General features: G+C 43.7%; 1 protein-coding gene across 2 annotated transcripts in view; it reads left to right on the top strand.

The window, feature by feature from the left end:
- Positions 1-8,109: 8,109 nt before the first annotated feature.
- LRP8 (LDL receptor related protein 8) overlaps positions 8,110-24,998 on the top strand; it is a 192,246-nt gene continuing 175,357 nt past the window's right edge. For both annotated transcript variants that reach the window (XM_068405864.1, XM_068405863.1), the window contains exons 1-2: positions 8,110-8,189; positions 9,014-9,133. In XM_068405864.1, coding sequence (XP_068261965.1) covers positions 8,120-8,189; positions 9,014-9,133 — 190 coding nt within the window. In that variant the 5' untranslated portion in view covers positions 8,110-8,119. The remainder of the gene's footprint in view (positions 8,190-9,013; positions 9,134-24,998) is intronic.

The raw sequence follows: 24,998 nt of genomic DNA, 5'->3' as shown, positions 1-24,998 counted from the left end.
AAGTGCTTGTGGAAGTTCAAACTGTATGAATTTGACAAGATCTGTGCAGACATACAAATGCATAAATACTGTGGTTTATCAGAGCCATAGGAGAACCCAGGACTGAAGCACAAGAGGTGCAGCAAATCAAGGACCAGCTGAATTAGCAGGAGTTGTTTTAGTTTTGTTTAGACTACAAGTATCTATCTGCTTGTATTCTGTCAGAGTTGATCTGTCTTGGTTAGAACTTACCATCTGTGGAACTGAGAGATACTTTTGGTTTTTAAGGAAGAATTGGGCATGGGGGAATATTTTGAAGGGTGTACTAGTAAGGGTAGGAAGAGAGCTGTTTTGTGCTTCTTTCTAGAAACTATGTCTCTAGGACATGTTATTCTGAAGTGCATCTATCACTTGATGCTTTATGTGACATGACAAAATGCCACAGGGATTGTTCCATCAACTGTTGTTGCTGCAACATGGTATAACAGGCAGGAAATGTGAAAGGACATGTCTTCTGAAACTTTGCTTAAAAGAACTGTAGCTCTGGGAGTGCACATGCACCTATCTATCACTCATACAAACATGGATTTTATACATGGCGTCAGCTCTGTCCTAACATTTGTGAGAAAAGTTTCTCAACTTCAAAGAAACAAGTTTTTCACAACTCAGTTACATTAATAACTCTTCTCAAATGTAAGGACAAATGTAAACAAGGCTGCATTTGTGTGACTTTCATGTATCTCTAATGAAGCTGTGCATAGAGACACCCAGAAGAATTTTATAATTGACTAAGCAAAACAGTGTGCAAAGTGAGGAGATATTTGAACATCAGGCCTACATTTGCAAGATGATAATTGGATTCTTTTTTTTCCTCTCCTGGATAAAAGTTCTCCCAGTGTTTCCTTTTTCTTCCCCTCCCCACATTCCTCTTTTCAGGGGATTTTAAAAACTAGTTTGATTTTTATCCACTTTGAAAAACAAATAAATTTGACCAAGCTCAAATCTTTTGGTTACGCACAAGACTCCATTCATTCTCTTGCTATTTAGGATTTGAAAGTGATGAGATGGCAATATCTAATGGGATAGCTTTGAAAAAATTATTAAAGACAAGCTAGTAAATCAAAAGAGAAAGCAAGAAAAAAACATTCAGAATCTGACCTTGAAAAATTTGCTTTTAATGAGCTTTCACTTTAAAAAGGAAAACAAATGTTGGGTTCATATCCCTTCATAAAGAAAGACAGCCTTGTCAAGCAGCTATAAGAATTTACAAATTAGATGACTTAGGCTCTGCCCGCTGCTTAGCACGAAGGCATAGAGTCAGCACTAGCTTGAAAGCAAGACGGGTTTTAAAGTGTTCTGCTGTCATACACAATCCATAGAAAAATAATGAGGAACATTCCATGCAGACATCATCCTAAATTCCCATTTGAGTATTATTTTCTCATTGATGTTGTAATTAATGCTAAAATAATTTGTCTGTGAGCCTTCAAGATGCTTAGAGCTTTCCAGAGGGCTGCTAGGAGCTGAGGGAATTTTGCACCTCACAGAACCAGACTTTGTCTCCGCTTCTGCCATCCTTGTACAATACACCACTTCTTTGCAGCATTGGGGCCTAAACAAATAAGGTGTGGGAGAAAAATAGAGCAAGTGTCTAGCTTACAGAATTTTTAAAAAGGAAAACAAAAATCCAGGCTTGGTGCTGCTACTCGATTTCACTGTTTGTGTCTAAGCCCGTTGGGAGCCATAGAGCAAACAGCAGCCCGTGGTACTAATCTGCTGCTTTACAGCAGTGGTATATGGTCACTGTAGAGTTACACGAGACACTGTCAACTTCAGTTTTGCTCCAATTCATGATTCCTTTGTGAGCAGTAATAGGATAAATAGTTTGAAGTGAAACATCTTGAAAAAATCCCACTGTACTTGTTACTAACTGTGGCCTCAAGTCTGCATTTCTGTTAGCTTTCACGGTGATTAGTCACTGTACGACAGCAAAGAGCAGATCAGTCTATAGCAGTGCTCCTCTAGCATGCAAAAGATCTTGCCAGACACCTAATCCTCACTTTTTTTCCTTGGTCCCCTCATTCTTATGCTCATTAAAATTAATGGAAAAGGTCCCTATAGTGACTGTAGGTTTGGTTGCACTCAAAGATCTATTGTCTAGGGATATTGCTGTGGCAGGGTGTTCAGCCTTGGGATGGGAATAAAGGGCAGAAGCTTTCTGTGTTAACTCCTCTCTAGCTGAATAAAAACTTTACCGATGGACTGCAAAGCATGTCTTATCTTCCCCTGCTCCCTTGAAAGAGCCGCTATAGAGAGGCAGGAGCGAGAGCATGAAGTGGAAGAAGATGGATTTGAAGCCATACTGGAACAGTATTGTGAGTAGCGCAGCACTCTCCAGGAAGCCAGGTGCCCAAGGAGCTGCTCTTCCCAGCTACTTTGGGAACCTTCCATGGCCAGAGTACTGCTGAATGGTGCTGGGTAATATTTCAGTTAATTTACTAAGGAAAACCAGGAGATGGTAGTCAAAGTAGACTAACTTGGGATTGCAGTTAGATATGTATATATTAAAAAAGTTTAAGACAGTGTTTATAAGTCATAATTGCTCTGAACACAAGAATCCATGAGTCATATGCACAGCTGCGATACAGACTGGTATCTGTGCACGTGTCTATGCAGTTAGTGAATGTGTGACGTGGTATATTTTACATTTAAATGGAAGTCTTGGTCAGTAAACATTGCAGTCTCATACCTGGACAATAAGCACCACTGAGATTTTGTTTGGCCAGCAGTGTGGCAGTGTTATATCAAATTTATGCTTGAATAAAGGAGAACTGAGTGACAGTTTTAGGACAAAGAAGAATTATGGCTACCGAAGTGAGAGATTCTGGCTTGTAGGAGAGATGATTCTTGGATGATAAACTGATGGGTTTTGTAGCTTGATTTAAATCTGATTGTGTGATGTCCTCCTTTCTTTACTAGGCCATGAGCTGGCTAAAAATAAAGATGTCATTAGAAGACTTTGAGTGCACTAAGGGGGTTAAACTGACCTTTTAGGTATGAAACAAGCAAAAGGAAAGTCCCAGTGGCTGTGAAAAGTCCCTATAAAGGTGAAAGGTGTAGATGGATCCAATAGACAAAGTAGTACAGAGCATGAATTTAAAATAAAAATATAATAAGCAAAATAGCAAACAGCTTACTTAGAAAATTGGAGTCTTCTGGAAAGAAGTTGAAGTTGAAAGAGAATAAAATTAAGCTAAGAAACAACAGATATTATAGAAGATATCAAACAAAGCCTTTTAAAACAATAAAGTTGCAAAAATAAGAGCATAGAAAAGGGAGAGCAATGTATGGACACCACTTAGTCAGACACAGGTAAAAATATGAAATGGAAAAAAAAACCCTAAGGAATTAGAGTACTGACTTGCTTTCGCACACGCAAAAGAGGATTTGTGCAAATGAAAGGTAATATCACCTGTCATTAAAAGTGCCCTTCCCAAGAGACAGATGGGGATGGCCACAACAATGTAAACTGGCTGGAGGGTAAAAGTGTTGATGGACACTGATGCTACAGTACCAGTGGTCAGATGCCTGAATTAGGGGAAATTCCTATAGCCACATGGACAAAAGTGGAAGTATTTAAGGAAATTGGAGAAAACTTTTAACTGAGAGCTCTTGGAAATCAGTCTAGGAAAAACTATGAAAAGAGGGGAAGTAGAAGAAACTTCTCTGTGCAGTTTAAAATGTGCAGATTTTAAAGAAATTCATCAAAAGCTAAAGTGTCTTAACAGATAAAAACAGTAAGTAGAACATTTTAAAACCTAGTATTAAACAAGCTACAAACAAAAGTAAGTTTGGTAATCTCAAAAATAGGAAGGAAGCTTGTGAAAAGTGTTAGTCGTTTTGAGCACATTAGGGAAAACCCAGGAGCTATGGAAGAGTCTTAGGGACAAGTCCTGATGAGAAGTGAACCTGTATTTATATTCCACTGAGTTTGTGGCTTGTTTTGTGCCTCACTTAATAGAAGAGGCAGAAAATGAATTTTATTTTTAAATGTAATATTCAATACTATGTATAGCTGAAAACACACAGTATTTTTGGCAAGAGAATCTTTTTTCAAAATGTAAATAATATTGTGGGTACTGACATATCATTTGGCAGTTTGATGTGGTTGCTAGTGCATTGGTTCAACTAACTTTAATTAAAAGGTTTAAATTAAATAATTAATTTAAATATCTGTTTGCAAAACATATTACGTTAGCATATCTAAAAGCACCATCATGCCCAGGTTCTCAGAGTCAAACTAGATGAAATTTTTTGGCCATCTCTAAGTCAGTGTGGATGGTGTTGGTCACCTCATCTTGCACAGCTAGTCTGTGGCCTCTTCAGCTGCGATGTGGTGAATACTAAAGTGCTCCTGGGTATTGTACACCAGGTGGAAGTGCTTGTAGCAAGTTGTTCAAGACAGACTTTTGGTCTGAACCTGTGTAGTAGTGTTCTGCAAAACAAGGGAAAGTGTACATACAACAGACAAAACCTGGAAATGCCACATGAACTTTCACTACGATGAGTTTGGTGCATTGTTTTTTACAGGCTTCTGAATGATTTTTCCAATTCAAATACAATCTGTGATTGAGAGGGTGTGTATATGCACACCTGTGTGAGCAAACAACAAAAGAACCTGGTATAAGTCTGCAGAAAATCCAGTGTGCAGGGTATCAGTTATTCATCATGACACTGAAGAGACTTCTCTGATGTATAAGCTGTAGCTATCATGAGAGATACATATGCATCTAAGTGACCAATTGTTGAAAAACATAAGTATGGAAAAAAGATCTGGGTTCTGTGTTAGGAAAAAAAATCCAGCTATAAAAATCATTTTATGAAATAGAATCACACAGAATCACACAGAATCAACCAGGTTGGAAGAGACCTCAGGGATCATCGAGTCCAACCGCTGCCCCTACACCACCCTGTCAACTAGACCATGGCACTAAGTGCCATGTCCAGTCTTTTCTTAAACACATCCAGAGATGGTGACTCCAAATAGATCAAAGAAATGGTGTGGATGATGAACGACACAGAGCTAGCTGATGGGAAGCTCCATCTGGATGGAGCTCTATAGAAATGGCATTTCCCTCTTTTGATGTACCTCCTTGCTCTGTTAGTGGCAGGCTGATTTTTGTTAGTGTTGTTTAATGTTCAGCTGTGTCTGACCAGAAGTAGAAGCAAAATAGCAGATTACACATATAGCAGGTTACTGAACTGTCCCTTCCTTCACAGCAGTTTGACATGGTCTGAGAGCCTCCCACTCTCATCTCCTCTGTTCCCTGGGACTGAGGCTGCCCCGTTGCTGGTTGGTCTGCCTGAACTTTTAGGATGACTTTGAATGTTTAGTTAGTAGATAGAGGCAGAACATACCAGTCACTCAGATGGAGAGAAAAAAGAGTTGACCCAGCAGCCTGAGCCTAATTCCTATAAAAACTATACATAACAGCCAGTGGAGAAACAGTCTGCTACAGCAGGAGCCCTGTACTAGCTTGAGAAGTGTTGAATAAAGCTGGGTCACCAGAGCAGCTGTGGATGCCCCCTCCCTGGCAGCGTTTAAGGCCAGGTTGGATGGGGCTTTGAGCAACCTGGTCTAGAGGAAAGGTGTCCCTGCCCATGGCAGGGGGTTGGAACTAGATGATCTTTAAGGTCCCTTCCAACCCAAACCATTCTATGATTCTATGATTCTGGGCAAGCATTGCTGTATGCTGGCTCTGGTCTTACATTTGCTCTTAGGCGTCTGCTATCAGCTGCAGTGTGGGTCAGAACGTGCTAGAGAGACCCTTGGTCTCACCTACCATAACCAGTCTTGAGATTAGGATACAGACTTGTTTATGTGTTTCAAATCTACAAGCAAACTGAGTTGCCAACTAGCAAATGCAGTATATTAGAATGTATTTTGTGTATGATGGTTACTAAATGTTGCATATTAGCTGTTGGAGACTTACTGTTTCGCCAGGTATGTCTGTGCTGTTTCTTTACAGATCTCCGTACAGTCTGGATAAAAGAAGCGTGAGTTCCTGTTCCAGTTTCTGACTCAAGGGGTGAGCTCCTGGAAGAGATACACCTTGGGAGGTAAATTAACAGTCTTAATTAACTATTGGAACATAATGGATAAAACTAGATTTAATTTCTCTTACATACCAAATGGTTTCCCTTGCCCAATTTACTTCCCCTTTAGCACCTCTAGTTTCCTCCTTGCCTCTGCCATTCCTTGGAGACACATATGTCCACAAGATGGTACTAGGCTACAAGTAGCCCCTACAGTGACTGGTCAGCGAAGGCTGCTGAAATTGCTGTTGGTCAGGTGCCATCAAAGCAATTCACTCGAAAAAAGCTTACTTTGTTGTTTTCTGTGAGAGGCATTCAGGCCAAAATACCTGTTTGGGTTTTTTTTAATAAAACAAAATTCTGATAGGAATTGTAGCAAATCATTGCTGTGACTGATGCTCAGCACACTCACACCTGTTCCATACCAGATAGCTTCATTGTTGTCTTTGGAGCCACTTCCAATTTAAACTAATTTAGGAAAGAGAAGAGTGAGACCAGGAATTATAGTAACTTTATGAATCTGTGTTTTGGCACATATAAAAAAAAGATAAATTTGACCTAATGTATTATAAATACCTCATTTCTTTAAGCAATTATTGTAATCCATCCCATTGATCCAGCCAACACAAACATATGCTACATTTTGCATGCTAAAAAATTGTTCAAAAAGGCTTGAATAAATTGTTAATACTCTATAAGCTGCCAGTGAAGTAGCTCAATGATTAGCTCTTCTCTTCGCATGATTCAAAAGCATTAGTGACACTACTGACTAATGACTTGCAAAATTTTTGTTAAAGGCACAGGTGCATTTTTAAATGGTGGAACAGTTCTGAAGTCAATGGCATTTCAGGGTTTGAATCAGAGAAGTTTTATTACATTGGTTTATGTAAAATTAGTGCTTTTTTTAAAAAAAATAACACTCCACATATAATCATATTAATCCTGTTGTTATGTTAGGTTCAAGTTACTCCTTAAAAATATCTTTGCATAATAAGATTACTGAGATACTCTTAATCCTGACTGTATGAACAACGCTGCAGTGTTAATTAAGGACAGTGAACGGCTTTCTCATCAGCACTGTGCCCACGGAGTGATAAACACGGCCCCTGATAGCTTGTAAAACATTTCCTTTGTAGTTACCGATCAAACCGCATGTGCTTAAGCAACAGCAAGGGCGGGCCGATCCTGCGAAGGGAGGTTGCTGCCTTTAGCATACTTCGTACTTGTTCCACTAATTTGAACCCAATTAAGTGGAGATGACCACATCAGTATGGGCATAATGAAACCCCTCAGTGGGAGATCTTAAGTCATGAGGAGAGCACACAACTTGTGACTCAAGGCCATTTAATAGAGTCCACGTCTTTAATTGACTTAAAAAAATCAAGATAATGAATGAGGCTGTCATTGTAACTGGGCGTACGGAGGGCGGCTCCTGACCGGAGGGCCCGACGCTGTGCGGTGGCTCAGAGCGGCGCAGGCCTGTCCATCCCAGCGAGAGCTCCCGGGTCACCGCGGCGGGGCCCGGCCCTGCCCCGCTCTCCCGGGGCCCCGTCGCTGCTGGCTGCCCAGCACCGCCGGCCCGGCTGCCCGCAGGTGCCGGCACCTCCCGCTACCGTGGCGGCACTTCGCCCCTGGCGGAGCAGCAGCAGGTGAGCCCGGCCGCTGCCAGCCCCGCCGCCGCCGCCGCGGCGAAGGCCACCGGCCTCCGCAGACAGGCCTGGAAGTGCGTGCCCGAGCGCGGCGTGTGCCACCTGCGCGGCTTTCGGTGGCCGCCGCTGCGCGGGCGTGCCGAGGGCGGTGCCCCGCGGGTGTCCCTCCGGGTACGGCCCCTCCGGGGCTCGTCCCGGCGGCGGCGCTGGGCGGGAGGGGCGGGGGCCGCTCCCTCCGGTGGCGGCAGCGCGCGGGGCCCGCCCAGCGGGGCGCGTCACGGCGCGGCGGCGGCGCGCGGCGGGGCGGGGGCGGCGCCGGCCGCACTCGGCACGGGGCAGCGAGCGGCGCGCCGGCTGCGCGCACCCCGCACACTGCCACGGAGGGAGCGAGCACCATGTGCCGGCCAGCGCTCGCCCGGCTGCTGCTCCTCCAGCTGCTGCTGCTGAAGCTGCACCACGGCAAAGGTGGGTCCGGCGCGGCCCGGCGGCTCTTCCTCTGCGCCCGGGCGGCCGCGGCGTGCGGCAAGTGCACGCCTCGGAGCTCCCGGGGAGGCGTCCTGCCTGCCCGGGCACCCAGGGGTGCGCGGCCGCGGGGCACCCACTCGCCGCGGTGCCCCACGCGAGGGCCGGGCACGCTCGGGGGTTGCGACCTGTGGGGACCGGGCACGCTCTTCAGCGGGCGAATGCGACCCGACCGCTGGTGACAGGAGCTGCCACCTTTAATCCCTTTCTGAGGAGATTTGTGCCTCACGAAAGCAGCGCTGCACCGTGTCTGCAAAGCAGATTTGCTCCGTCCTCCCCCGCCCTCAACTTTAGTTGGGTCAGTTCCCCTTTCCCGGGACGGCGGCGGTGCCCGTCACCCCCCGCGTCCCCAGGTATGTGCGCGTTTTGTCCCGGTAACGGACGCGCAGGAGGTCCCAGCATCGGTGTGCTTCATAATTTTTCTTTGTCTTGCATTTCGGGTTTAACCGTCTTCTATTCCCAGGCTCCGTTTCCCCCTGCCTTTAAAACAATGCGGGGAAGCACGGGAATGGTACCTTTTATCCCAGCACAAAGCAGCTCCGGGATCACCGCCGTCCTCCCGCGGAGGCTCGTCCCCCCCAGCCCCGCACCGAGCCGCTCTGCCCTGGCGAGCCCAGACCCAGCCCCCACCCTCGGCCGCCGGCTCCCGGCGCCCTGCCCGGTTTGTGCGCTGCCGGGACCGGGCGGCGAGGCGGCCCCGGGATGCTCCCGCCGCCCCGCCGTGGGAGCGCGCCCCTCTGACCCAGGCGCGGCCCCGTGTCTCGCAGGCGCCGTCAAAGAGTGCGAGGAGGACCAGTTCCAGTGCCGGAACGAGCGGTGCATCCCCGCCATCTGGAAATGCGACGAGGACGACGACTGCTCGGACAACAGCGACGAGGCGGATTGCCGTGAGTGTCCGTCCCCTGGCACGATGGGGCGGGGAGCCGGGGGCCGGGGCCGTCCCCGCGGCGGGCCTGGCGGGGCGCGCCCCCAGCTGCGCTGCGCCTCTCCTCTTTTTTATGAATGAATGAATGAAGTCGCGCCGTCCCGGCTCCGGCGCCGATTGGCTGCCGGGAGCAGCCGATCCGTGACGCGGCGGCCGGGCCCGCCGCGGGGCAGCGGCTCCTCGGTGCCGGCCGCGGCCGGGCTGGCTCGGCCAGGGACACCCGGGGGTGATGCGGAAGCGCTCACCTGGCAGCTCCCTGCCCGCCCTGAGGTTCCGCCCTCGCCTCCAGCAACGTTTCTGCTCAGAGCGCCTAAAGAAAGCGGCGCAGCTTGTGTCCTCAGGGGAGCTGGGGGAGATGTTGGACCCCGAGGGAGGTCCGTGCTGAGGGCCAGCGGCAGGTGCTCGTGTGAAACGCTGCTCACTTATAAGCATCGCCACAAGATGCGGGGTTGGTGTGAGTTTTGTGTTTAAATATGTGAGTGCAGTCATGATGAGGAGAAGGGAGATGAACAAGTAGCACTTCTTGGCAGGGTCAGCCACGTAACACTGACTGATTCCCTGGTACTGTAAGGGAAGAGAGAGCAAGGAGATACGTACTTTCAGTCCTGGGAAGATGGCAGGATTCTCCTGTGGTGTGGCCCTGGTGCATGTGAGTGGCACCCAGTAAACCCTGGGTAGTTTGTAGGGTTGTGGTGTTATTACGTCTCGTGTTATTTTGCTTACAGTTTCTGACAGCGTAGGAGAATTTGTCTCAACCATGGAGTGTAAGAAGCATCTGTAAAAGAAGTTACAGAGCCTAAGTCGTAGAGAGGAGTGTCTTTAATTTGAAGTTTTAAGTTGCAAATATTGTAGCAAGTACCGCATCTCTTGAATTTTCTCTGTAGGATAATATACATTGATTGTGCATCAGATTATAATTCACTGAATTAACTATTGAAAGTTCATAGACCAGTGGCATGTATCAAGAAAAGAGTCATTGGTTATGTGTTTGTCAGTATGCGACTATCCTGTTAACAGCTTCACTGATAAATCTGTGTCAGGTTTACTCAGAGTGAAGTCTAAGTAGATTAGTTTAAGGAGAGCAGAGATTCCCAAACTCTTCTTCATGGGAAATGTCTTGATGTTGTAACATAAAACATAACATTTATTTCTGGTGCTTTTATATTCAGAGGACTTGATAGGATTTATATATGCCTAAGTTTATTATATGGGGAGTTAGCAGCATTAATTAATTCAGATATAGAAATGGTTTATGCAGGAATTATATTGGCATTAGTTAGAGGCAACTTAGATTTGGAATGTTACAAAAGACTCAGGGAAGCCACGGCTGACTGAGAACTAGCTTGGACTCGTGTGGGTAAGTTTTCTCAGAAGTGTCCGAGTTTCCAGAGAGAGACAGTAATCTGTGGAAGCGCTGGCAATCTCTGAGTAGGCTGATAATGTTATTCTTGAAGTCTTCTATTTAAAAGTCCCTCTGCGCTGTTGTACAAAGGCTTGGTGAGCTGCAGGTGACCTATGGGCTGGGCTTTGGGAACTGCTGTTTCGGAGGCCGGGGTCATGGCTGGAGTGGCATCCTGAGGAGCAGATTCTGCACCCCACACTCCCCATTGAAGAGTACATTTGTGGCCTGAGCTCCTTGCCTAGCACGAGTGAGTGAGTGGGTCAGTACATGGGCTGCTTTTTTATCTTTCCCTTTTCCTTGCGACCCACCCGCTAAGCATTGTGTCAGAAAAGAGAGTGTAAAACAACATCCTGTTGAACATCAGCTCTGTGTGCATTGTGCCATGTTAGAATGGTGAGATGGATAATTGCATCTGATTTAGTTTTATTTCAGAGGGTTTTTACAGTTGTTGGGTTTGGGGGTGGTAAAAATATGATGGCTAGATGATGGTAGAATGGTGACTTTTGAGATATTAGGAAAGAGAATTTTTGGATGTGGATACATCAGGAAGAGTTATTCGCTGTAATCTGAATTTGATATTTATTATTGATTGGGGAGCATACTACAGAAATTACTCACAGACTGTTAATTTAGTTCATATATGTGTATATATATTTTTTGACTTCACAGGTGCTTCTCCAAGCAGTCTGAAAGACATTTACATTGCGTTTTTCACGCACATTTTTCTCGCTTATGTTGTTTCTGAACACTGTTTTCTTTTAAAAATGCATACCGCTCTTCAGCATATGTGAAGTTTAGAGTTACACTCACTGGGTAAAAGAATATGTTCCATGTGTTTTTGCTTCTAGATATCACTTCAGTTATCACTGTTGTAATAAACAGATACTTATTTAAAAATATTTTATGAACATTTGCAGTGGAAGAAACTGTTCTGGAAAACTCAGCATGCTGGAGTGGTGATGGAGAGGGAAAAGAAAATGCAGGTAACCTGCTGGTAATGAGTACGGATACGGACCCTGATAACCTGTGTTATCACTTGCTAATGCTTTTTCCAGAGTTGATAACGTATTTGCAATAGCTCATTGCTGCTTGTGTATATCCTCCCTTGTTGAAGAGACAGGATGGTCTTCATCTGCGTTAAGAATTGGTTTATGAAACAAACTTGTCCTTGTGGTAGACAGTCTATATGCACTGGAAGATTTCTGTAACCAAGAGTATCTTAAACAGTTCTGTAAGGAGATAATTTTTATTTTGTTTGTGCAAAACAGGGACTTGACAACCTGGCAGCACCCCGTGTGCTTCTTACTAGAAGCCATCTTTTCATTATGACTGATGTTGTTTTTTTGGGTTTTTTTTTTGCGGGTTTTTTTGTTTCTTTCTTTCCCCCCCTTCTCTAGAGCTTTGCTGGTATAATGTTGGCTATTTTAAAGGAGTTTTAGACTGTAAGGAGAACATCTCAGTAATCATCCTGTATGGTCTCCTTGGAATTTGCTTTCCATTCAGTAATTCTTTTCTGTTGTGGTTGGTAGTTCAAGTTATCTGCCATAGGATTAATGTCTTGAGTGAATATGGCAAATGTAGGAGCTGAAGCATGAAAAATTAATGATCTCAGCTCTTCCACAAATCAGGTAACACATCTTACAAACCAGTACTGAGTAGAGTTTGTCCTTTTAGTAGTGATGTTGATGATTTAAAACAGTCAAAGGGCCACCATAAAAAAATAGATCAATCCTGCAATATGAAAAGTGCTGAGGATTTAGGGAAGAGCAGGAAAACAGGGATTGCAGAAAGTGCCTTGCCTGTTGGGGAAAGGTAGAAAAAGAACGAAACAGATGTAGATAGCAAGTAAGTATGAATATAGTTACTACCTTACAAGAAGTAAAAGGAAACAAATCCTGGTAGCAAAGAACTCTAGCAAAGGAGGCTTTCAGAAAGAAGGGAGACAGTGCCTATTTGTCTGTAGGCATGTGGCTTGTGAAGCGTTAACAAGAGAGAAGGAGGAGACACTAACTTGTGTGCACGGTGGAAATATATAAAGCTTTATACAGATTGCTTAAATATGAAGGTGCCTTTTTCCTGTCATGTTTTCAGAAAGTTATAGCATTTTATGGGAAAGAAGGAAAAAAAAAAAAAAAAAAAAGAGTAGAGAAGTTCCTTAAAATGTTCCTGTGTATCTATTAAAAGGAAACTAAACTCCCAAGAGAAAAATAGTGAAAATTATGGTGTTTGGACTGTTGGGGAAATCAAGTCTTAAGCTCTGCAATTAGAAATCTTGGGTAGCTATTACAGAGTTTAAATCTCTATAAGACTATTGACTCTGCTCTATGCAAAATTATTTTCTTGAGCTCAATCCAATCTGCGTAGGCCTGACAAGACAAAAATCCATTTGCAATTTACAGCTTGCGCTGTCATGATCTGCACTATATGTGATCCACACAATGAGGACAGGGCTCCAGGGCAGTTTTGAACATGATTTATTAGATGCATTTTACTCCTTCCCTGTACAAGTAAGTGAAGCTTTTTTCCTCTCAGGAAACTCTGGAAAGTCAAGACTGAATTCTATAGAATTCCCTGAATTCTGTAGTTCAGGGAATGTTTGCAGATACACAGTCATCAAGACTTTTCCTTAATGGTATAGCAGCAACATTATAAAACACCAAAGCTATTTTTATAGTGGGAAAAATGTCCATTTTCTGAGGCACAGTATTTTGGCAAAGGATCACTCTTTGTTGAGCTATGTGGGATGCTGGGTTTTGTTCTATGTCTCCCTCAGGATAGGTGGCCGCTGCAGGGCCAGGTTGGCCTCGGGGCCTGCAAGCTGTGTGCCCAGGGTGCCTTCTGCTGTGTGACACATCGCCCAGAATGGAAAATCCTAGAGAGCTGCTTTGATGGGGGAGTGGCTCTTGGAGACTTTTTGCCCAGTTTTGCAAGTTACTTCTTGCTTGCCATTGCAGCCAGCGAAAACAAGGAAGAACTTGCAAATTGCAGCCAGACACTATATATTTGACACAAAGTTAAGAGCTCTTAGTTTGATGCTTGTATTCGACAGGATTTTATTTTTCTGCTGCAAGTAGGATTCACATTATCTTAACCCAGACCTGCAAGTGGGTAAAAGAGCCTGGAAGACCTCTGCTTAAATGTCTCACTGTTGATTAATCCTTAAATGTAGCAAAGAATATAGTTGCAAAAAGCAGGCAGTAGCTTAACCGGTTTCCTAAAATGAAGCACAAGCTGCAAGGCCTCTTCAGCTTTGTAATATCTGCCTGCAAGGGGACCCAGCCAAGTGCAGAATTACTATTTCTCTTTTAAAGCTCCATTTTCCATCTTTGTATTGGCATCCTTGCTGTGGTGTTGCTTTCTGGTGAGTACTGTTCATAGGGATATTTTATACTGGATCAGATTGAGGCTGCCTCAGGTATGAGATGTGGTCTGAAGGCAGTTACTGTTTCAAAGACTGTTCCTACATGTCCAGAATTCAGGGTAAATAGGTAGCATCAGCAAACCTCCCCCTGCCTCAGCCCTTGCCCTTCCTTGGGGCCACAGTATGTGACTGTATAGCTGAAACTCGCTTGTCTTGCTGTTGGGAGGAAGACAGACTCCTATTCTGCTTGCTTTGTGCACAGAGAATCTGCAGAGAGTTTCACCTATGCAAAAGCCGAGGAGGCAGCCTGGTATTCTCCTTGCTTTTCAGTTCAAATTTCACTAGAGCTGGAATTCGGGAACAAAAATACATCAAAAGCCTATTTGAGAAATAAAATCTGGATCCTGTGAAGAGTTAAATATGGCCTGAGTGGCTTTGAAATGCCGAAGTGTAACGGTTTGCCATGCTTGCAGGTTTTGGGACATGACAAAGTGAGACAGCAGGCAGTCACAATTGCCACATATATTCTATGACTTTTTTGTCCTCTGTTATCTGTTGCTCCAGTTTTTCTTCATGTTCAATGTTGAGACAGTATTCTCTGTGCTGAGTGATAGCTGTATGTTCCTCTGGAGATGCCTGTGTGTCTTTGATATGTGCACATCACTATGTGGAGAGTTTTAGGTTTCCTTGACATATGCACGGTCATATGCTCTCGATTATGTCAGTGATAGGTTAACTGAGTTGCATGGCCAGCTTGCATGCTCATCCCAAAACTGGAAGCACTGGGAAGAGTGGTGCAGAGAGGCAGGGCTCGTTTGCTTGCCTGTGTGCCTGTTACCTGCCTGTCCTGGTCTGTACTGTGTTGATGTGCAAGCTAGGCTCAAAAGCAGTTTACTGGTCTCATGTGTTCCACAGTGAATGTTGTTATTCGCTTTTCTTCCTTTTTTTTCATTATCACAGAATCACAGAATCACAGAATGTTAGGGATTGGAAGGGACCTCGAAAGATCATCTAGTCCAATCCCCCTGCCGGGGCAGGATTGCCTAGACCATATCACACAGGAACGCGTCCAGGCGGGTTTTGAATGTCTCCAGAGAAGGAGACTCCACAACCTGTCTGGGCAGCCTGTTCCAGTGTTCAGTCACCCTTACAGTAAAGAAGTTTTTCCTCAAATTTAAGTGGAACCTCCTGTGCTCCAGCTTGCACCCATTGCCCCTTGTCCTGTCAAGGGATGTCACTGAGAAGAGCCTGGCTCCATCCTCTTGACACTTGCCCTTTACATATTTATAAACATTAATGAGGTCACCCCTCAGTCTCCTCTTCTCTAAGCTAAAGAGACCCAGCTCCCTCAGCCTCTCCTCATAAGGGAGATGTTCCACTCCCTTAATCATCTTCGTGGCTCTGCGCTGGACTCTCTCTAGCAGTTCCCTGTCCTTCTTGAACTGAGGGGCCCAGAACTCTCTCAATGAGAATTATATTCTCATTGTCTGTTCTGAGAAAACTAACTTGCATATTGTTTGGGTTATCTTCCCTGTGCTGCATCCTTTATGCAGAAAATCAAGCATTAAGTACATGGGGGAAACATGCCCTTCTCCATTTCCCCATTTCCTGGCACATTCACTTCAGGAGTTTTATTATCTCTGGATAGAAACTGCTTTCCTGGAGGTGTTGTTTTTCTATCACTCCTGCTGATGATCTGGGAAAGAAAAAGAGATAGAACTGGAGTAGGACCACTGAAAAGACTGAAGAGGGAACTCGGGTGTGTGGGATAGCTACTGGAGGCGTTATGGCTACAGAGTGAAGAGAACTTGATTTTATGGAGTGCTGCTGTGTTATAGCAAGAAAGCACATGGGTTGCTCTAGATACAGTTACAGGAACAAGCTGTGATCTGAAAAGCTTTCCTGAGGTCAAGGAGAATGGGAAGATTGAAAATAATTATTAAGTTCAAGAAGGAAATGATGAAAATGCAGTCAAAACCAACAGTGACTTGGTTTGTTTATCAAAGTGCTCAGAAGTCTCATTTCAGACGATATTAAAATATTCTACATTTTGAGCCAAGGTAGGCAATCTTCATCCAGAGCATTTTAATGTGTAAAAAGCTAAAACAAAAGTCAATGTAGACCAGTTCTCTTTTGTCTGCGGTGTTACAGACCAAGGATAAGCACAGGTTTGAGGTAAGATTTCTTATTGGTTAATGTTAGAGTAGAAGATACTTATGATAATTTAATATTAATCAGAAAATGTTTAGAGATGAATTCAAATGAACAGATTACAGTTAAGAGACTGGAGGAACCAAGTGTAATGTGTTGGTGAATGCATTTACCTGACACACCTCGACTAAGAGATTGCCAGTGCTAGAAATAATGAGTTTTCTTGACTTCACTGGCCACCTAAAGGGCCATTAAACACTCTGTAAGGCCTGAAAACGTCTGACAATTATTGATTCTCTTAGCTGTTTCTAATAGAGCAGACACCCAGCTTTTGTTTCTGCTAGCTTTTTTAATGGCACCAGCTTTTTTAATTCACTGGCAAATTTACCATATCCTTGGTGTGCCTCAGAGGCTGTGATGTTGTATTAGAAGTGTGTTTGTGGTAGATTTGATTTGGTGTGAAATTCTCCTGGTCCTTGTACTGTTGCTTCTGTCATGGCCTTTTCCTTTCTACAACTTTCCCATTTACCCTCAACTTTTCCCTGGTAATTCCAGAGATGTTCCCAAAGCATGTTACAGCTCAGCTCTGCTTTTCTGTGTCATTACATGCCTTACAAAATAATGTAAGATGTCAATTTTTCTTTCTTTGCTTTGCCCAGGAAAACAAATCAGTAAACTGGGTTTGAGTGATAGGGATGAAAATTTGTGTGGCTGCTTGTTTTCTGATGCTGTGGCATGGCCTTGATAGAAAAGCAGAGTGCCTGCTCCAGTGTGCTTTGCTCCAGTGCAGGCAGCTTGTTCTAGCCAAAGGGAAGCCTGCACTATTCTATGGTGCGCATGTGGGAAGTGTTGAAAATGCCGACTCTAACTCGCTATTTCCCGTTAAAATTATTAATATTTAGGTAGCCACAAGGGAAGGGGGTAAAAGGCTGTGTGATAAAATTAATGCAGATTTTCTGCTCTGTGAAAAATTCTGGCTGAAATACAAGAGATAACAAACTGATTAGACTTTAAAAGCTATAATAATGCTGTAACTTAGTTGAAAAATAAAACTAAACCCATCCAAACTGAAATATTTTCAAAAGCCAGATTTTAACCGGAGAGAAGCCAGAAGATTTTTCAAGTTCCATCTCTGATGGCCTCTTAGGGCGAGACATACTCCGTGTCTTGCCCTAATAATAATGCCCTGATAGGCTGTGATTCTGTTCCTGGCAAGGACTGTGACTTTTTCCCCAGAGCTGAGGCTGATCTGGCAGCCCTGTGCCCTGCTTCTCATGAAGACATGAATAAATGGTGTTACAGCTTTTCTGCAGGTGGGAGCTGGCCCCGAGTGACTCACAGTTCCACAAGTAGTCAGCAGCAGAGCCAAGAAGAGAAATGAGGTCTCCTACATACCAGTCCAGCGCTCAATACGTTCAACCATATTGCTTACTGCAGAGGTACCTGTTGGACTAGTGGAAGTGTTTCAATTTTTCCTCCAGGTTTCCTGGCTTCTTTCAGTCTAGGCTAAGGCCTGGCGGTCAGGTTAACCCTACAGTTAATGCCAAGAGCAAGTGTTAGAAACTAGGAGAGAACGGGATTTATAGTTGGGTTAGAGGAAGGCTAGTAGCCTTTGGGCTGCAGCCATGTAAAGTGAGCTTTATTGCCAATTATTTTTCTTGGGTGTTCTATTTCTGATACATCAATATTATTTTTGCATTATTAATATTTATTAAATGCTTGAGAGCATGTGTGGCACTGTACCAGGACCAGAGCAGGCAGGGACTCAGTTTCCATGGCAGCAGGAGCACAGTCCTGTACTTGCAGAACCAGAAGGGCTCTTTTTGGCAACTGCTGTCTGTGCTGTGAGTACTTTTTAAAGATAGATATATAATTTAAAATCTAATTCATTAGTACTGCAGAATCTTGTCCATCCTGGCTGAGAATTTTGGCTGCTGTAAGTTTCTTTATCTTTTCTGGAGTTCTAGCTTGGTTTCTGTAGCTTCTGTGGGTGTGATTTCTTTTACTTGGAAAACACTGAAAGAGGAGGAAAAAGAGTGTGTTTAAAATCCATTGAAATAGATGGAAATTTCCTCTTAATTTTGGTTAAATTTGAAATGTTATGTTGTTGTAGACTTCTCTCCCTTTCCAAGTAGCCTATAGCATAGTTTTATCAAATCAAAAAAATAATTGTTGAAGAAACCAGTGCATAGAACTGACAGTAAACTCCTAACTTTACTTTTTTCCTAATTTAGATAACTGCTCCGGTTGTGTTTTAACTGATGTTATTTCATATGTTTTTCGTGCTTCCTTCCTAGAGACATAATGTACAGTATGATGTACGTTGAGCTTACATTTTACATTATTTCAAAGGGTGAATTAAAATTTTCTTCTGATCCCAAGTCTTTGTTCAGCTATGCATTACTAGGTAGAGATTTTCTGTCCATCTTTGCTTTCCGTGTATAAAGTTAATGCAATAAATTTCTTTGGTGGCTTTTCAGGCTTTTTCTATTGTTATTGATCCAGATGAGTAAGGTTGTGGGTATCTTTCCAGATGTGTTGCATGGGTCTCCTACGATACCATCTGCTTGGCTTGCTGATTTAGCAGTGATTGTGTGTCAGTAAATCTTGCTGGGTTCGCCGAACTCTGTGTGATCCAGGGAGTAAAGAGCATAAAAATCAGCAGTAGCAGGAGTAGTGAATATACTTGCACCAAGAATAAGAATTTCAGATGTAAACTTACAACTGTTCCTGTAGAGTTCTCATCCTGAATCACGATTGCATCTATGCAGCTACTTATAAACAGAGAGAAATGCCCCAGTTTCTTTGGTAACAAATGCCAGTGTTGACTGATATAGGCCAAGAAATACACCCCCCATCTCTGTAACTGAGTGGTTCTCTTCTTGTTAGTGTAGTTGTGTTACACTGATTACACATTTGTCATCCAGTGGCTGGTTAGCAGTTTAGCTTTCTATAAATCTTCACCCTACAAGTGGACTAAATATCATCTTACAGATATGAAAACTGATGCTTAGAGAAGTTACCCTTTGCCCAGGGCTGTGGAGTGTTCCAGCAACTTATTGTGAACATTAGTGACTCATGAAGAATGTTCCCAATTTCTTGTTTTCTGGTCCATTATCGCATTGTTTTACACAGCTAATCGTGTTCCTTGGATGAAACAACTGCTCAAGGGCTCAGGCTTTGCCTTTGTCATACGCAGTTTGTAAAATATTCCCAAAAATCCCAGTGTTGTGATAACTCACTGTTTCAAAATTCTAGTGTTGGATCAAGTGCAAGAAATACTTCAAATGGATCACTTCTTGTGTTTAGTATCAAAGACACACGATATACAGGCATTTGAGGGGGAACATGGTATTTGTTTTGCTTTTCAAAATGGACTTCTTTCTTTTTGTACATTCTAACACATCCTAAAGAATCACAGAGTGCAGCCTGTACATGGGCAGTCATCACTGCAGCCACCTCTTCAGCTGGCCAAAAGCCCCAGTTTTGAGACTACACACAACAGTTTTTTTTCATTGCTAAAGAGGCTCTTCCCATTTCATGTGGGGCCACTGTCTCTCCATACCTCCTTTACCTCCATGCCCACACCTTGCTATTATCTGAGCAGTAACAATTGAAGTAATTTATCACTAGTGCACCCTTGCCTCGATAAATTATTTGTAACATATCCTTGACTGGCAAGAACTATGATGACTAGGGAAGTTTAATTTGCTATTATATATTTTATTGTTGCCTCTCTTTTCCTTCTTCCTTTCTTGTGTAAAACAATAAAGATACAATTTAGATTGCACAACTCTGAAGTTTGCGCAACAATGTTAATTTCTGCTAGCTTGATGAGTAGGGCTGCATCCTTACCTTGGTGGCAATAACAGGTAGCATTTAGATTAGCTAGGTACTACTGGGTGATCCTGTTGGGCTTGTTACACAATTTAGAAGGGGTAACCTATATGGGCATGATTTTTTGTGGATGATAAATAATGAGTTTCAAAGGGAAAGTCTGGACAATCTGTTGCCAGGATCACATTGGTGTATTGAAATGGAACGCTTTACTTCAAGGAATTGCTCTTTGCTGGGTGATTTCTGTTCCCCTTTACACAAGAGCTCTTTAACACAGAATATTGTCCTATTTTTTATAAAATAATGCGTTATGTATGTTTGCCCAAGGTGCCAGTGCATGTTGATCCCTGAAGTTAAATAAGGATTAAGGAGCTGCGTTGACAGGTGCTGAGAAGAATCGCATCTGTCCAGTTCTTGACTGGAGGGACACTGATCGTGGCAGGGCACTTCAAAGAGTGTGAGTGCACAGCAGGGGAGAAATCCTGGGGCCTGCGGTATAAATCCAGGCACCCTCATCTAGAGGGAAATGGTAAATAATGTAGTTAATTTTTCTTCATGGTTGTGGATGAGCATGTGCCTGAGCAATGTGGAGCTTTTCCCCGGCTTGCATGGAGCATCTCATTGCCTTGCTAGAATCCTTCAAGTCCTTCCACATGAGCTTAGCCATTAATTCTCATGACCCTGTTTCGCAGAGTGCCTGTCCTCCACAGCAGTGCACAAAGCCTTTGTTAACACCTTTTCTTGCTCAGGCGTTGAAGGAGATTCTGCAAAGCTTGGCTGAAAGCAGCAGGCATTTCTTCACATTTGATTATGCACACAATCATGTGAATGCTGCCAGCCTTATTTTGTGCAAGTACTTGTAGAAAGGATTAATAGCTCCTGCACAAATGCTGTACTTGAGCTCACTAGAAGCTGCTAAGTTCACCCTGCCCAGATCTATTTAGTTCATTTACAGTATTTTTAAACTTTGAGACTGAAATCCAGCTTGAGGCTGCTAGGGTGACGGTGCTGGAGAGGTTGGAGCTGGCATGGAGCTTCACACCTGCCTGCTGTTGACTCCAGTTCAGTTCAGGGCAGCTGTGCACCAAATCACTGGTCATACTGTGAAGTGTATTGACAAACGATAACCCAGAAGACGTGTGTTCACTGAACAAAAGCCATAATCTGTCACTGAGCAGTTCTGATGCTCCAGCTTTCAAGGTCAGGACTGAGATATTCAGCACCATGGGAAATGTTGCATTCCTGCAGCAAGAGTCAGATTTGTGCTGGGGTTTACAGGGTCCTCGGCTTACAGGGCTGGTGCCCTGGCAGCTTCATCTCTGCCCGCTTAGCACACTGTAGGAGTGTTTCAAGAAAACTTGAAACCAAAATATGCTTTTAGGAGACTGTTTTCTTTCCTTCCTTCTCCATGCAAGCTGGATAGCTGTCAGTGGGTTGTCCATAATAGTAAGGATTAAGCAGTGATCTTAGTTACTAACAGGTTCCTTTTTTTGTACTGTGTTGTGCAGGCTTCGTTATCATATCACGGGGTTAATTTTAGAGTGCAAAAAAGATGCTTCTCTGGCAGTGAAAACCACAGACGGGGAGGAAGGCAGCCAAGTACAGGACCTAATTTGCCCCCTTCCCACAAGAAATTTTTTTTTCTTTCTGTGCGGGAGTGTGAGTTTGAATGTGGCATTAGAAACACATTCAATGACTGGTTTAGGGCAGAATCTTGCTGTATCATTTTGAATAGGGTTTTCTCTCTGCTGCTTGTTTTTATTGAAGTCTTGTGGGGTTAGGTTTTGTGAGGGAAAGAACAAGCCTGATGAGACCTAGAAGAACAAACCGAAATTCCCTAAAGCTTTTCTTTAAAAATTATGGGCATTTTTTTGTGACTGTGGTACACCTGAAAGCTGGTGTCATCTCTCTTTGAGCTGGCTGGGGTTGAATTTCCTGTAGATTAAGCTTTTTGGTGCAACAGCTTGACCTTTAACATAGAAAAAGGTCATGTGTAAATGTCATTTTTTCTACAGTAATCAGTTGGGATTATCTGTTACTGGGTTGGTTTTTTCCTCTGCTTTTTGACATGTAAGAATGATGCAGGTTTTGCTGTCTTACATTGGATAAAATCTTATCAATAGATGGGAAGGAGAAGATTCATACCTATTAGTGTTGTGTGTGTGTGTGCGTGTGAGAGAGAGAATCATATTTCTCATTGGATATGAATTGGAAGATCGAGGGTCTCATTTAATTCTGAAGTGTTAGAAATCAAAATATTAAATGATGAGCATCTTGGGATCTGGGGAAGATATTTGCTGTGCATTCTGCTCTAATTAATTGTGGCGTTTGGTGGGGTTTCCTTATTACTTCAATCTATGGACAGCACCATTCCCCGATGTTGAAATTTGAAGAAAGAAAAGGTCTTGTCTGCTTGATGGCTCAGCCTTATCTTGCTTCTGCAGAAGTCTCTGAGGAAATGCTAATCTGTTATTTCAGATTGCTGACTAACAGCTTGGCCCTGTAGCTTCATAGCACAGACCTGACCTCCCTGCTGGGGTAGCCCTGTTGAGATTGACATCTCTTAGCTGGAAGAACTGCTGCTGTGGGCCCAGAAAGGCTGAAAGGAGACACATTTGTGTGGTCCATGAGGTTCTGCTGAGAGAAGAGCCCTGGTCGGCCTCACTGCACCTGCGGGTCTGTACCCATGTGGCCGTGCTGGCAGGGGCTCCTCCAGTGTACACAGGGCCACCGTCTCCTGTCCATGCAGAGTTTCATCTCCTGAGGTGAGCCATGTGAAATAACAGTGAGGGGAGCAATGTTGCAGGGGAATATGCTGGCGAAGACGTATAAAACATCACATTTTAAGTGATGTTTCAAGGGATCTTTTGTCCTCCACAGTTATAAGCAGTCACAGCTGACAATGAGGAACATTTCCAAACTCAAAAATAAATGGTATCAGTCCTGTTTTGTTCACAAAAACATTTTCTGTAGCAGTTGTAACTAGGGTATTACCGTAGTACTAGTATGACTGTTACCGTAATACCTAGTATTACCCTACAAAAAAATCAAGGTCCAATCCTGGTCTGTGGTGTGTGCTTTGTAATGGTACAGATTGAAGCGGTTTCTGCAGTACTGCAGACAGGAATGATGGTGTTCAGGAAGAAGAGCAGGCTTGCTGAGCAGATACCATGTTTGATGACTACTCCTTGATCCCAGTCAAGTTGTCAGTTCCCACCGAGTTATGTGCAGAGTAAACTCTATGAGGGGGGCAGCAATTTCTGGGCTTGGACCACTCTTTTGTTCCAAGTGAGGATTAACTCCTATGTAATTCTGTCTTGGAAAAGAAAGTACAGTTTCATTCTGTCCTGATCTCATGCATCCCCCAGCTACACTGTTGTGTGAGGACTTGCCATAGGCAAGCCATGAAAATAGAAACCATCCATATTTTATTAACTATTCATTCAGTCTGTATCCCGTACTTCTTTTGCCTGTGTTCTCCAGTGACCTGCTGAAGGGAAGATCAATCACAGACATAGTTTAGTTTGTGATACCCCTAGTTGAAAAATGATCTTGCTTTCAATTTGGAGACTGTAAATTGCCCCCTCACTTGCTGGCAGGCTGCTTAGTCTGCACATACAGCTCTGCTCTTTCGTGGAAGGGGCCAAGCTCACTCCAACCCATGGTGTGCTATTCCTGCAGCTAAAGCAGGTTCTTCGTGTGCTAAACTTCAGGTCTCTCTGCTTTTTGGAGCAGGAAGACAGAGTTCTCAGTGTGGTATAGGTGTAGTGCATAGATCTGAGCTTTAACACAGGAGGGCTACAAGAGCAGGAAATCACAAGGGTTGACATAATATGTAAATTGGATTGAGAGCCTGATTGTGGCAGTAAAATCCTCACAGTTGCTTTGACTTGCCAGTGCCTCTGGTGTTCACCCTGCCCTAGACAATGAACATCACAGCAGCTAAGGTTTCTCCAGGCTTGGCTCACAGTTTGCAGCCTTATCTGTCACAGCAGGGATGGACCCAAGGGAAATGGGCAGCATTTCTCAGTCCCACAAAGTGGTCTGCAGGCTATGCTCCACTTGGGTTGAGTATCCCCATTTGAAGCTCCTTGTCCTGCCTGACAGTTGTGTATCCTGGCCTAAATATGACTTGGAGAGCCTCAATATTATGGCTTTAATCCACTTGCTTATGAAAAAATTTTAAAGTTCATGTTCTGTTTTAGATATTGTGCAATATATTCAACTGACAAAAAAAAAAGACAAAAAAATCCAACCCTGAACCATTTGGAGAGGCGGTTTCTCCTGCTAAGCTGCAGGCTATTAGATTGCACAGAGCTCTGGTGAGTTCAAAGCGAGTTTATTGTTGCTGTGTGAGTATTTAGTGAGTCACTGTAAACCGCTCTAATTCTGTTACGTCAGTATTGTAACTTACATCCTGCTTTTTCAGTACCCATTGCTCAGCTAATATTAATAGGATTTTCCTGTAATACATAGATACTAAAACACTTCCAGAGCATTAGATTTTTAGTTTGACTGCAGAAAATGGCCAGAAAAAATTGCAAAATGTGAGTAGGCACTCTACATTTCTATCCCTCATGTGCACTTGTTTATAAATGGAAGAACTTGATGGAAATTTGTTTTGATGAGCTTTTGCCAGGTTGGACTTTTGTTCAAACAGCATTATGTCTGAATAAGTGAGTCAAATAAACTGCCCATGCGTTTTCCAGCATGCTGTGTCTCCTCCAGATGAAGTGCAGGTAACCGTGGTTCAGTCCTGCCAAATCTATTGTATAACAAAGTTTTTCTAGGAAGGTGGCTGTAGAGTAAAATTGTACTGCTCTTGCAAGGATCCTTGCTCCTTCATGGAGCCCCCCTGGAGACAGAGCTCAGGGGCTGTGTTCTGGGGGAACATGCAGGTGAGAGCCAGGCCTGCTGAAGGGTGATTTGGGTGCTTTGGACAGAGCTGCATGTCTGCAGTTCTCCACTGGAAAGGTGCCTCCCTGTACAGAGAGCTTGTAGTGTGAGCTTGCCTGACTGGGCTTGGACACGGGAAGACAAGGGAAACCTAAACAGAAATAAAATGTCACCAGGGCT

The sequence above is a fragment of the Nyctibius grandis genome, chromosome 8, assembly GCF_013368605.1.
Source record: "Nyctibius grandis isolate bNycGra1 chromosome 8, bNycGra1.pri, whole genome shotgun sequence".
In the NCBI taxonomy this organism is placed as follows: Eukaryota; Metazoa; Chordata; class Aves; order Nyctibiiformes; family Nyctibiidae; genus Nyctibius; species Nyctibius grandis.
The sequence above is the reverse complement of the archived record's forward strand: the minus strand, read 5'-3'. Positions and strand labels throughout refer to the sequence as shown.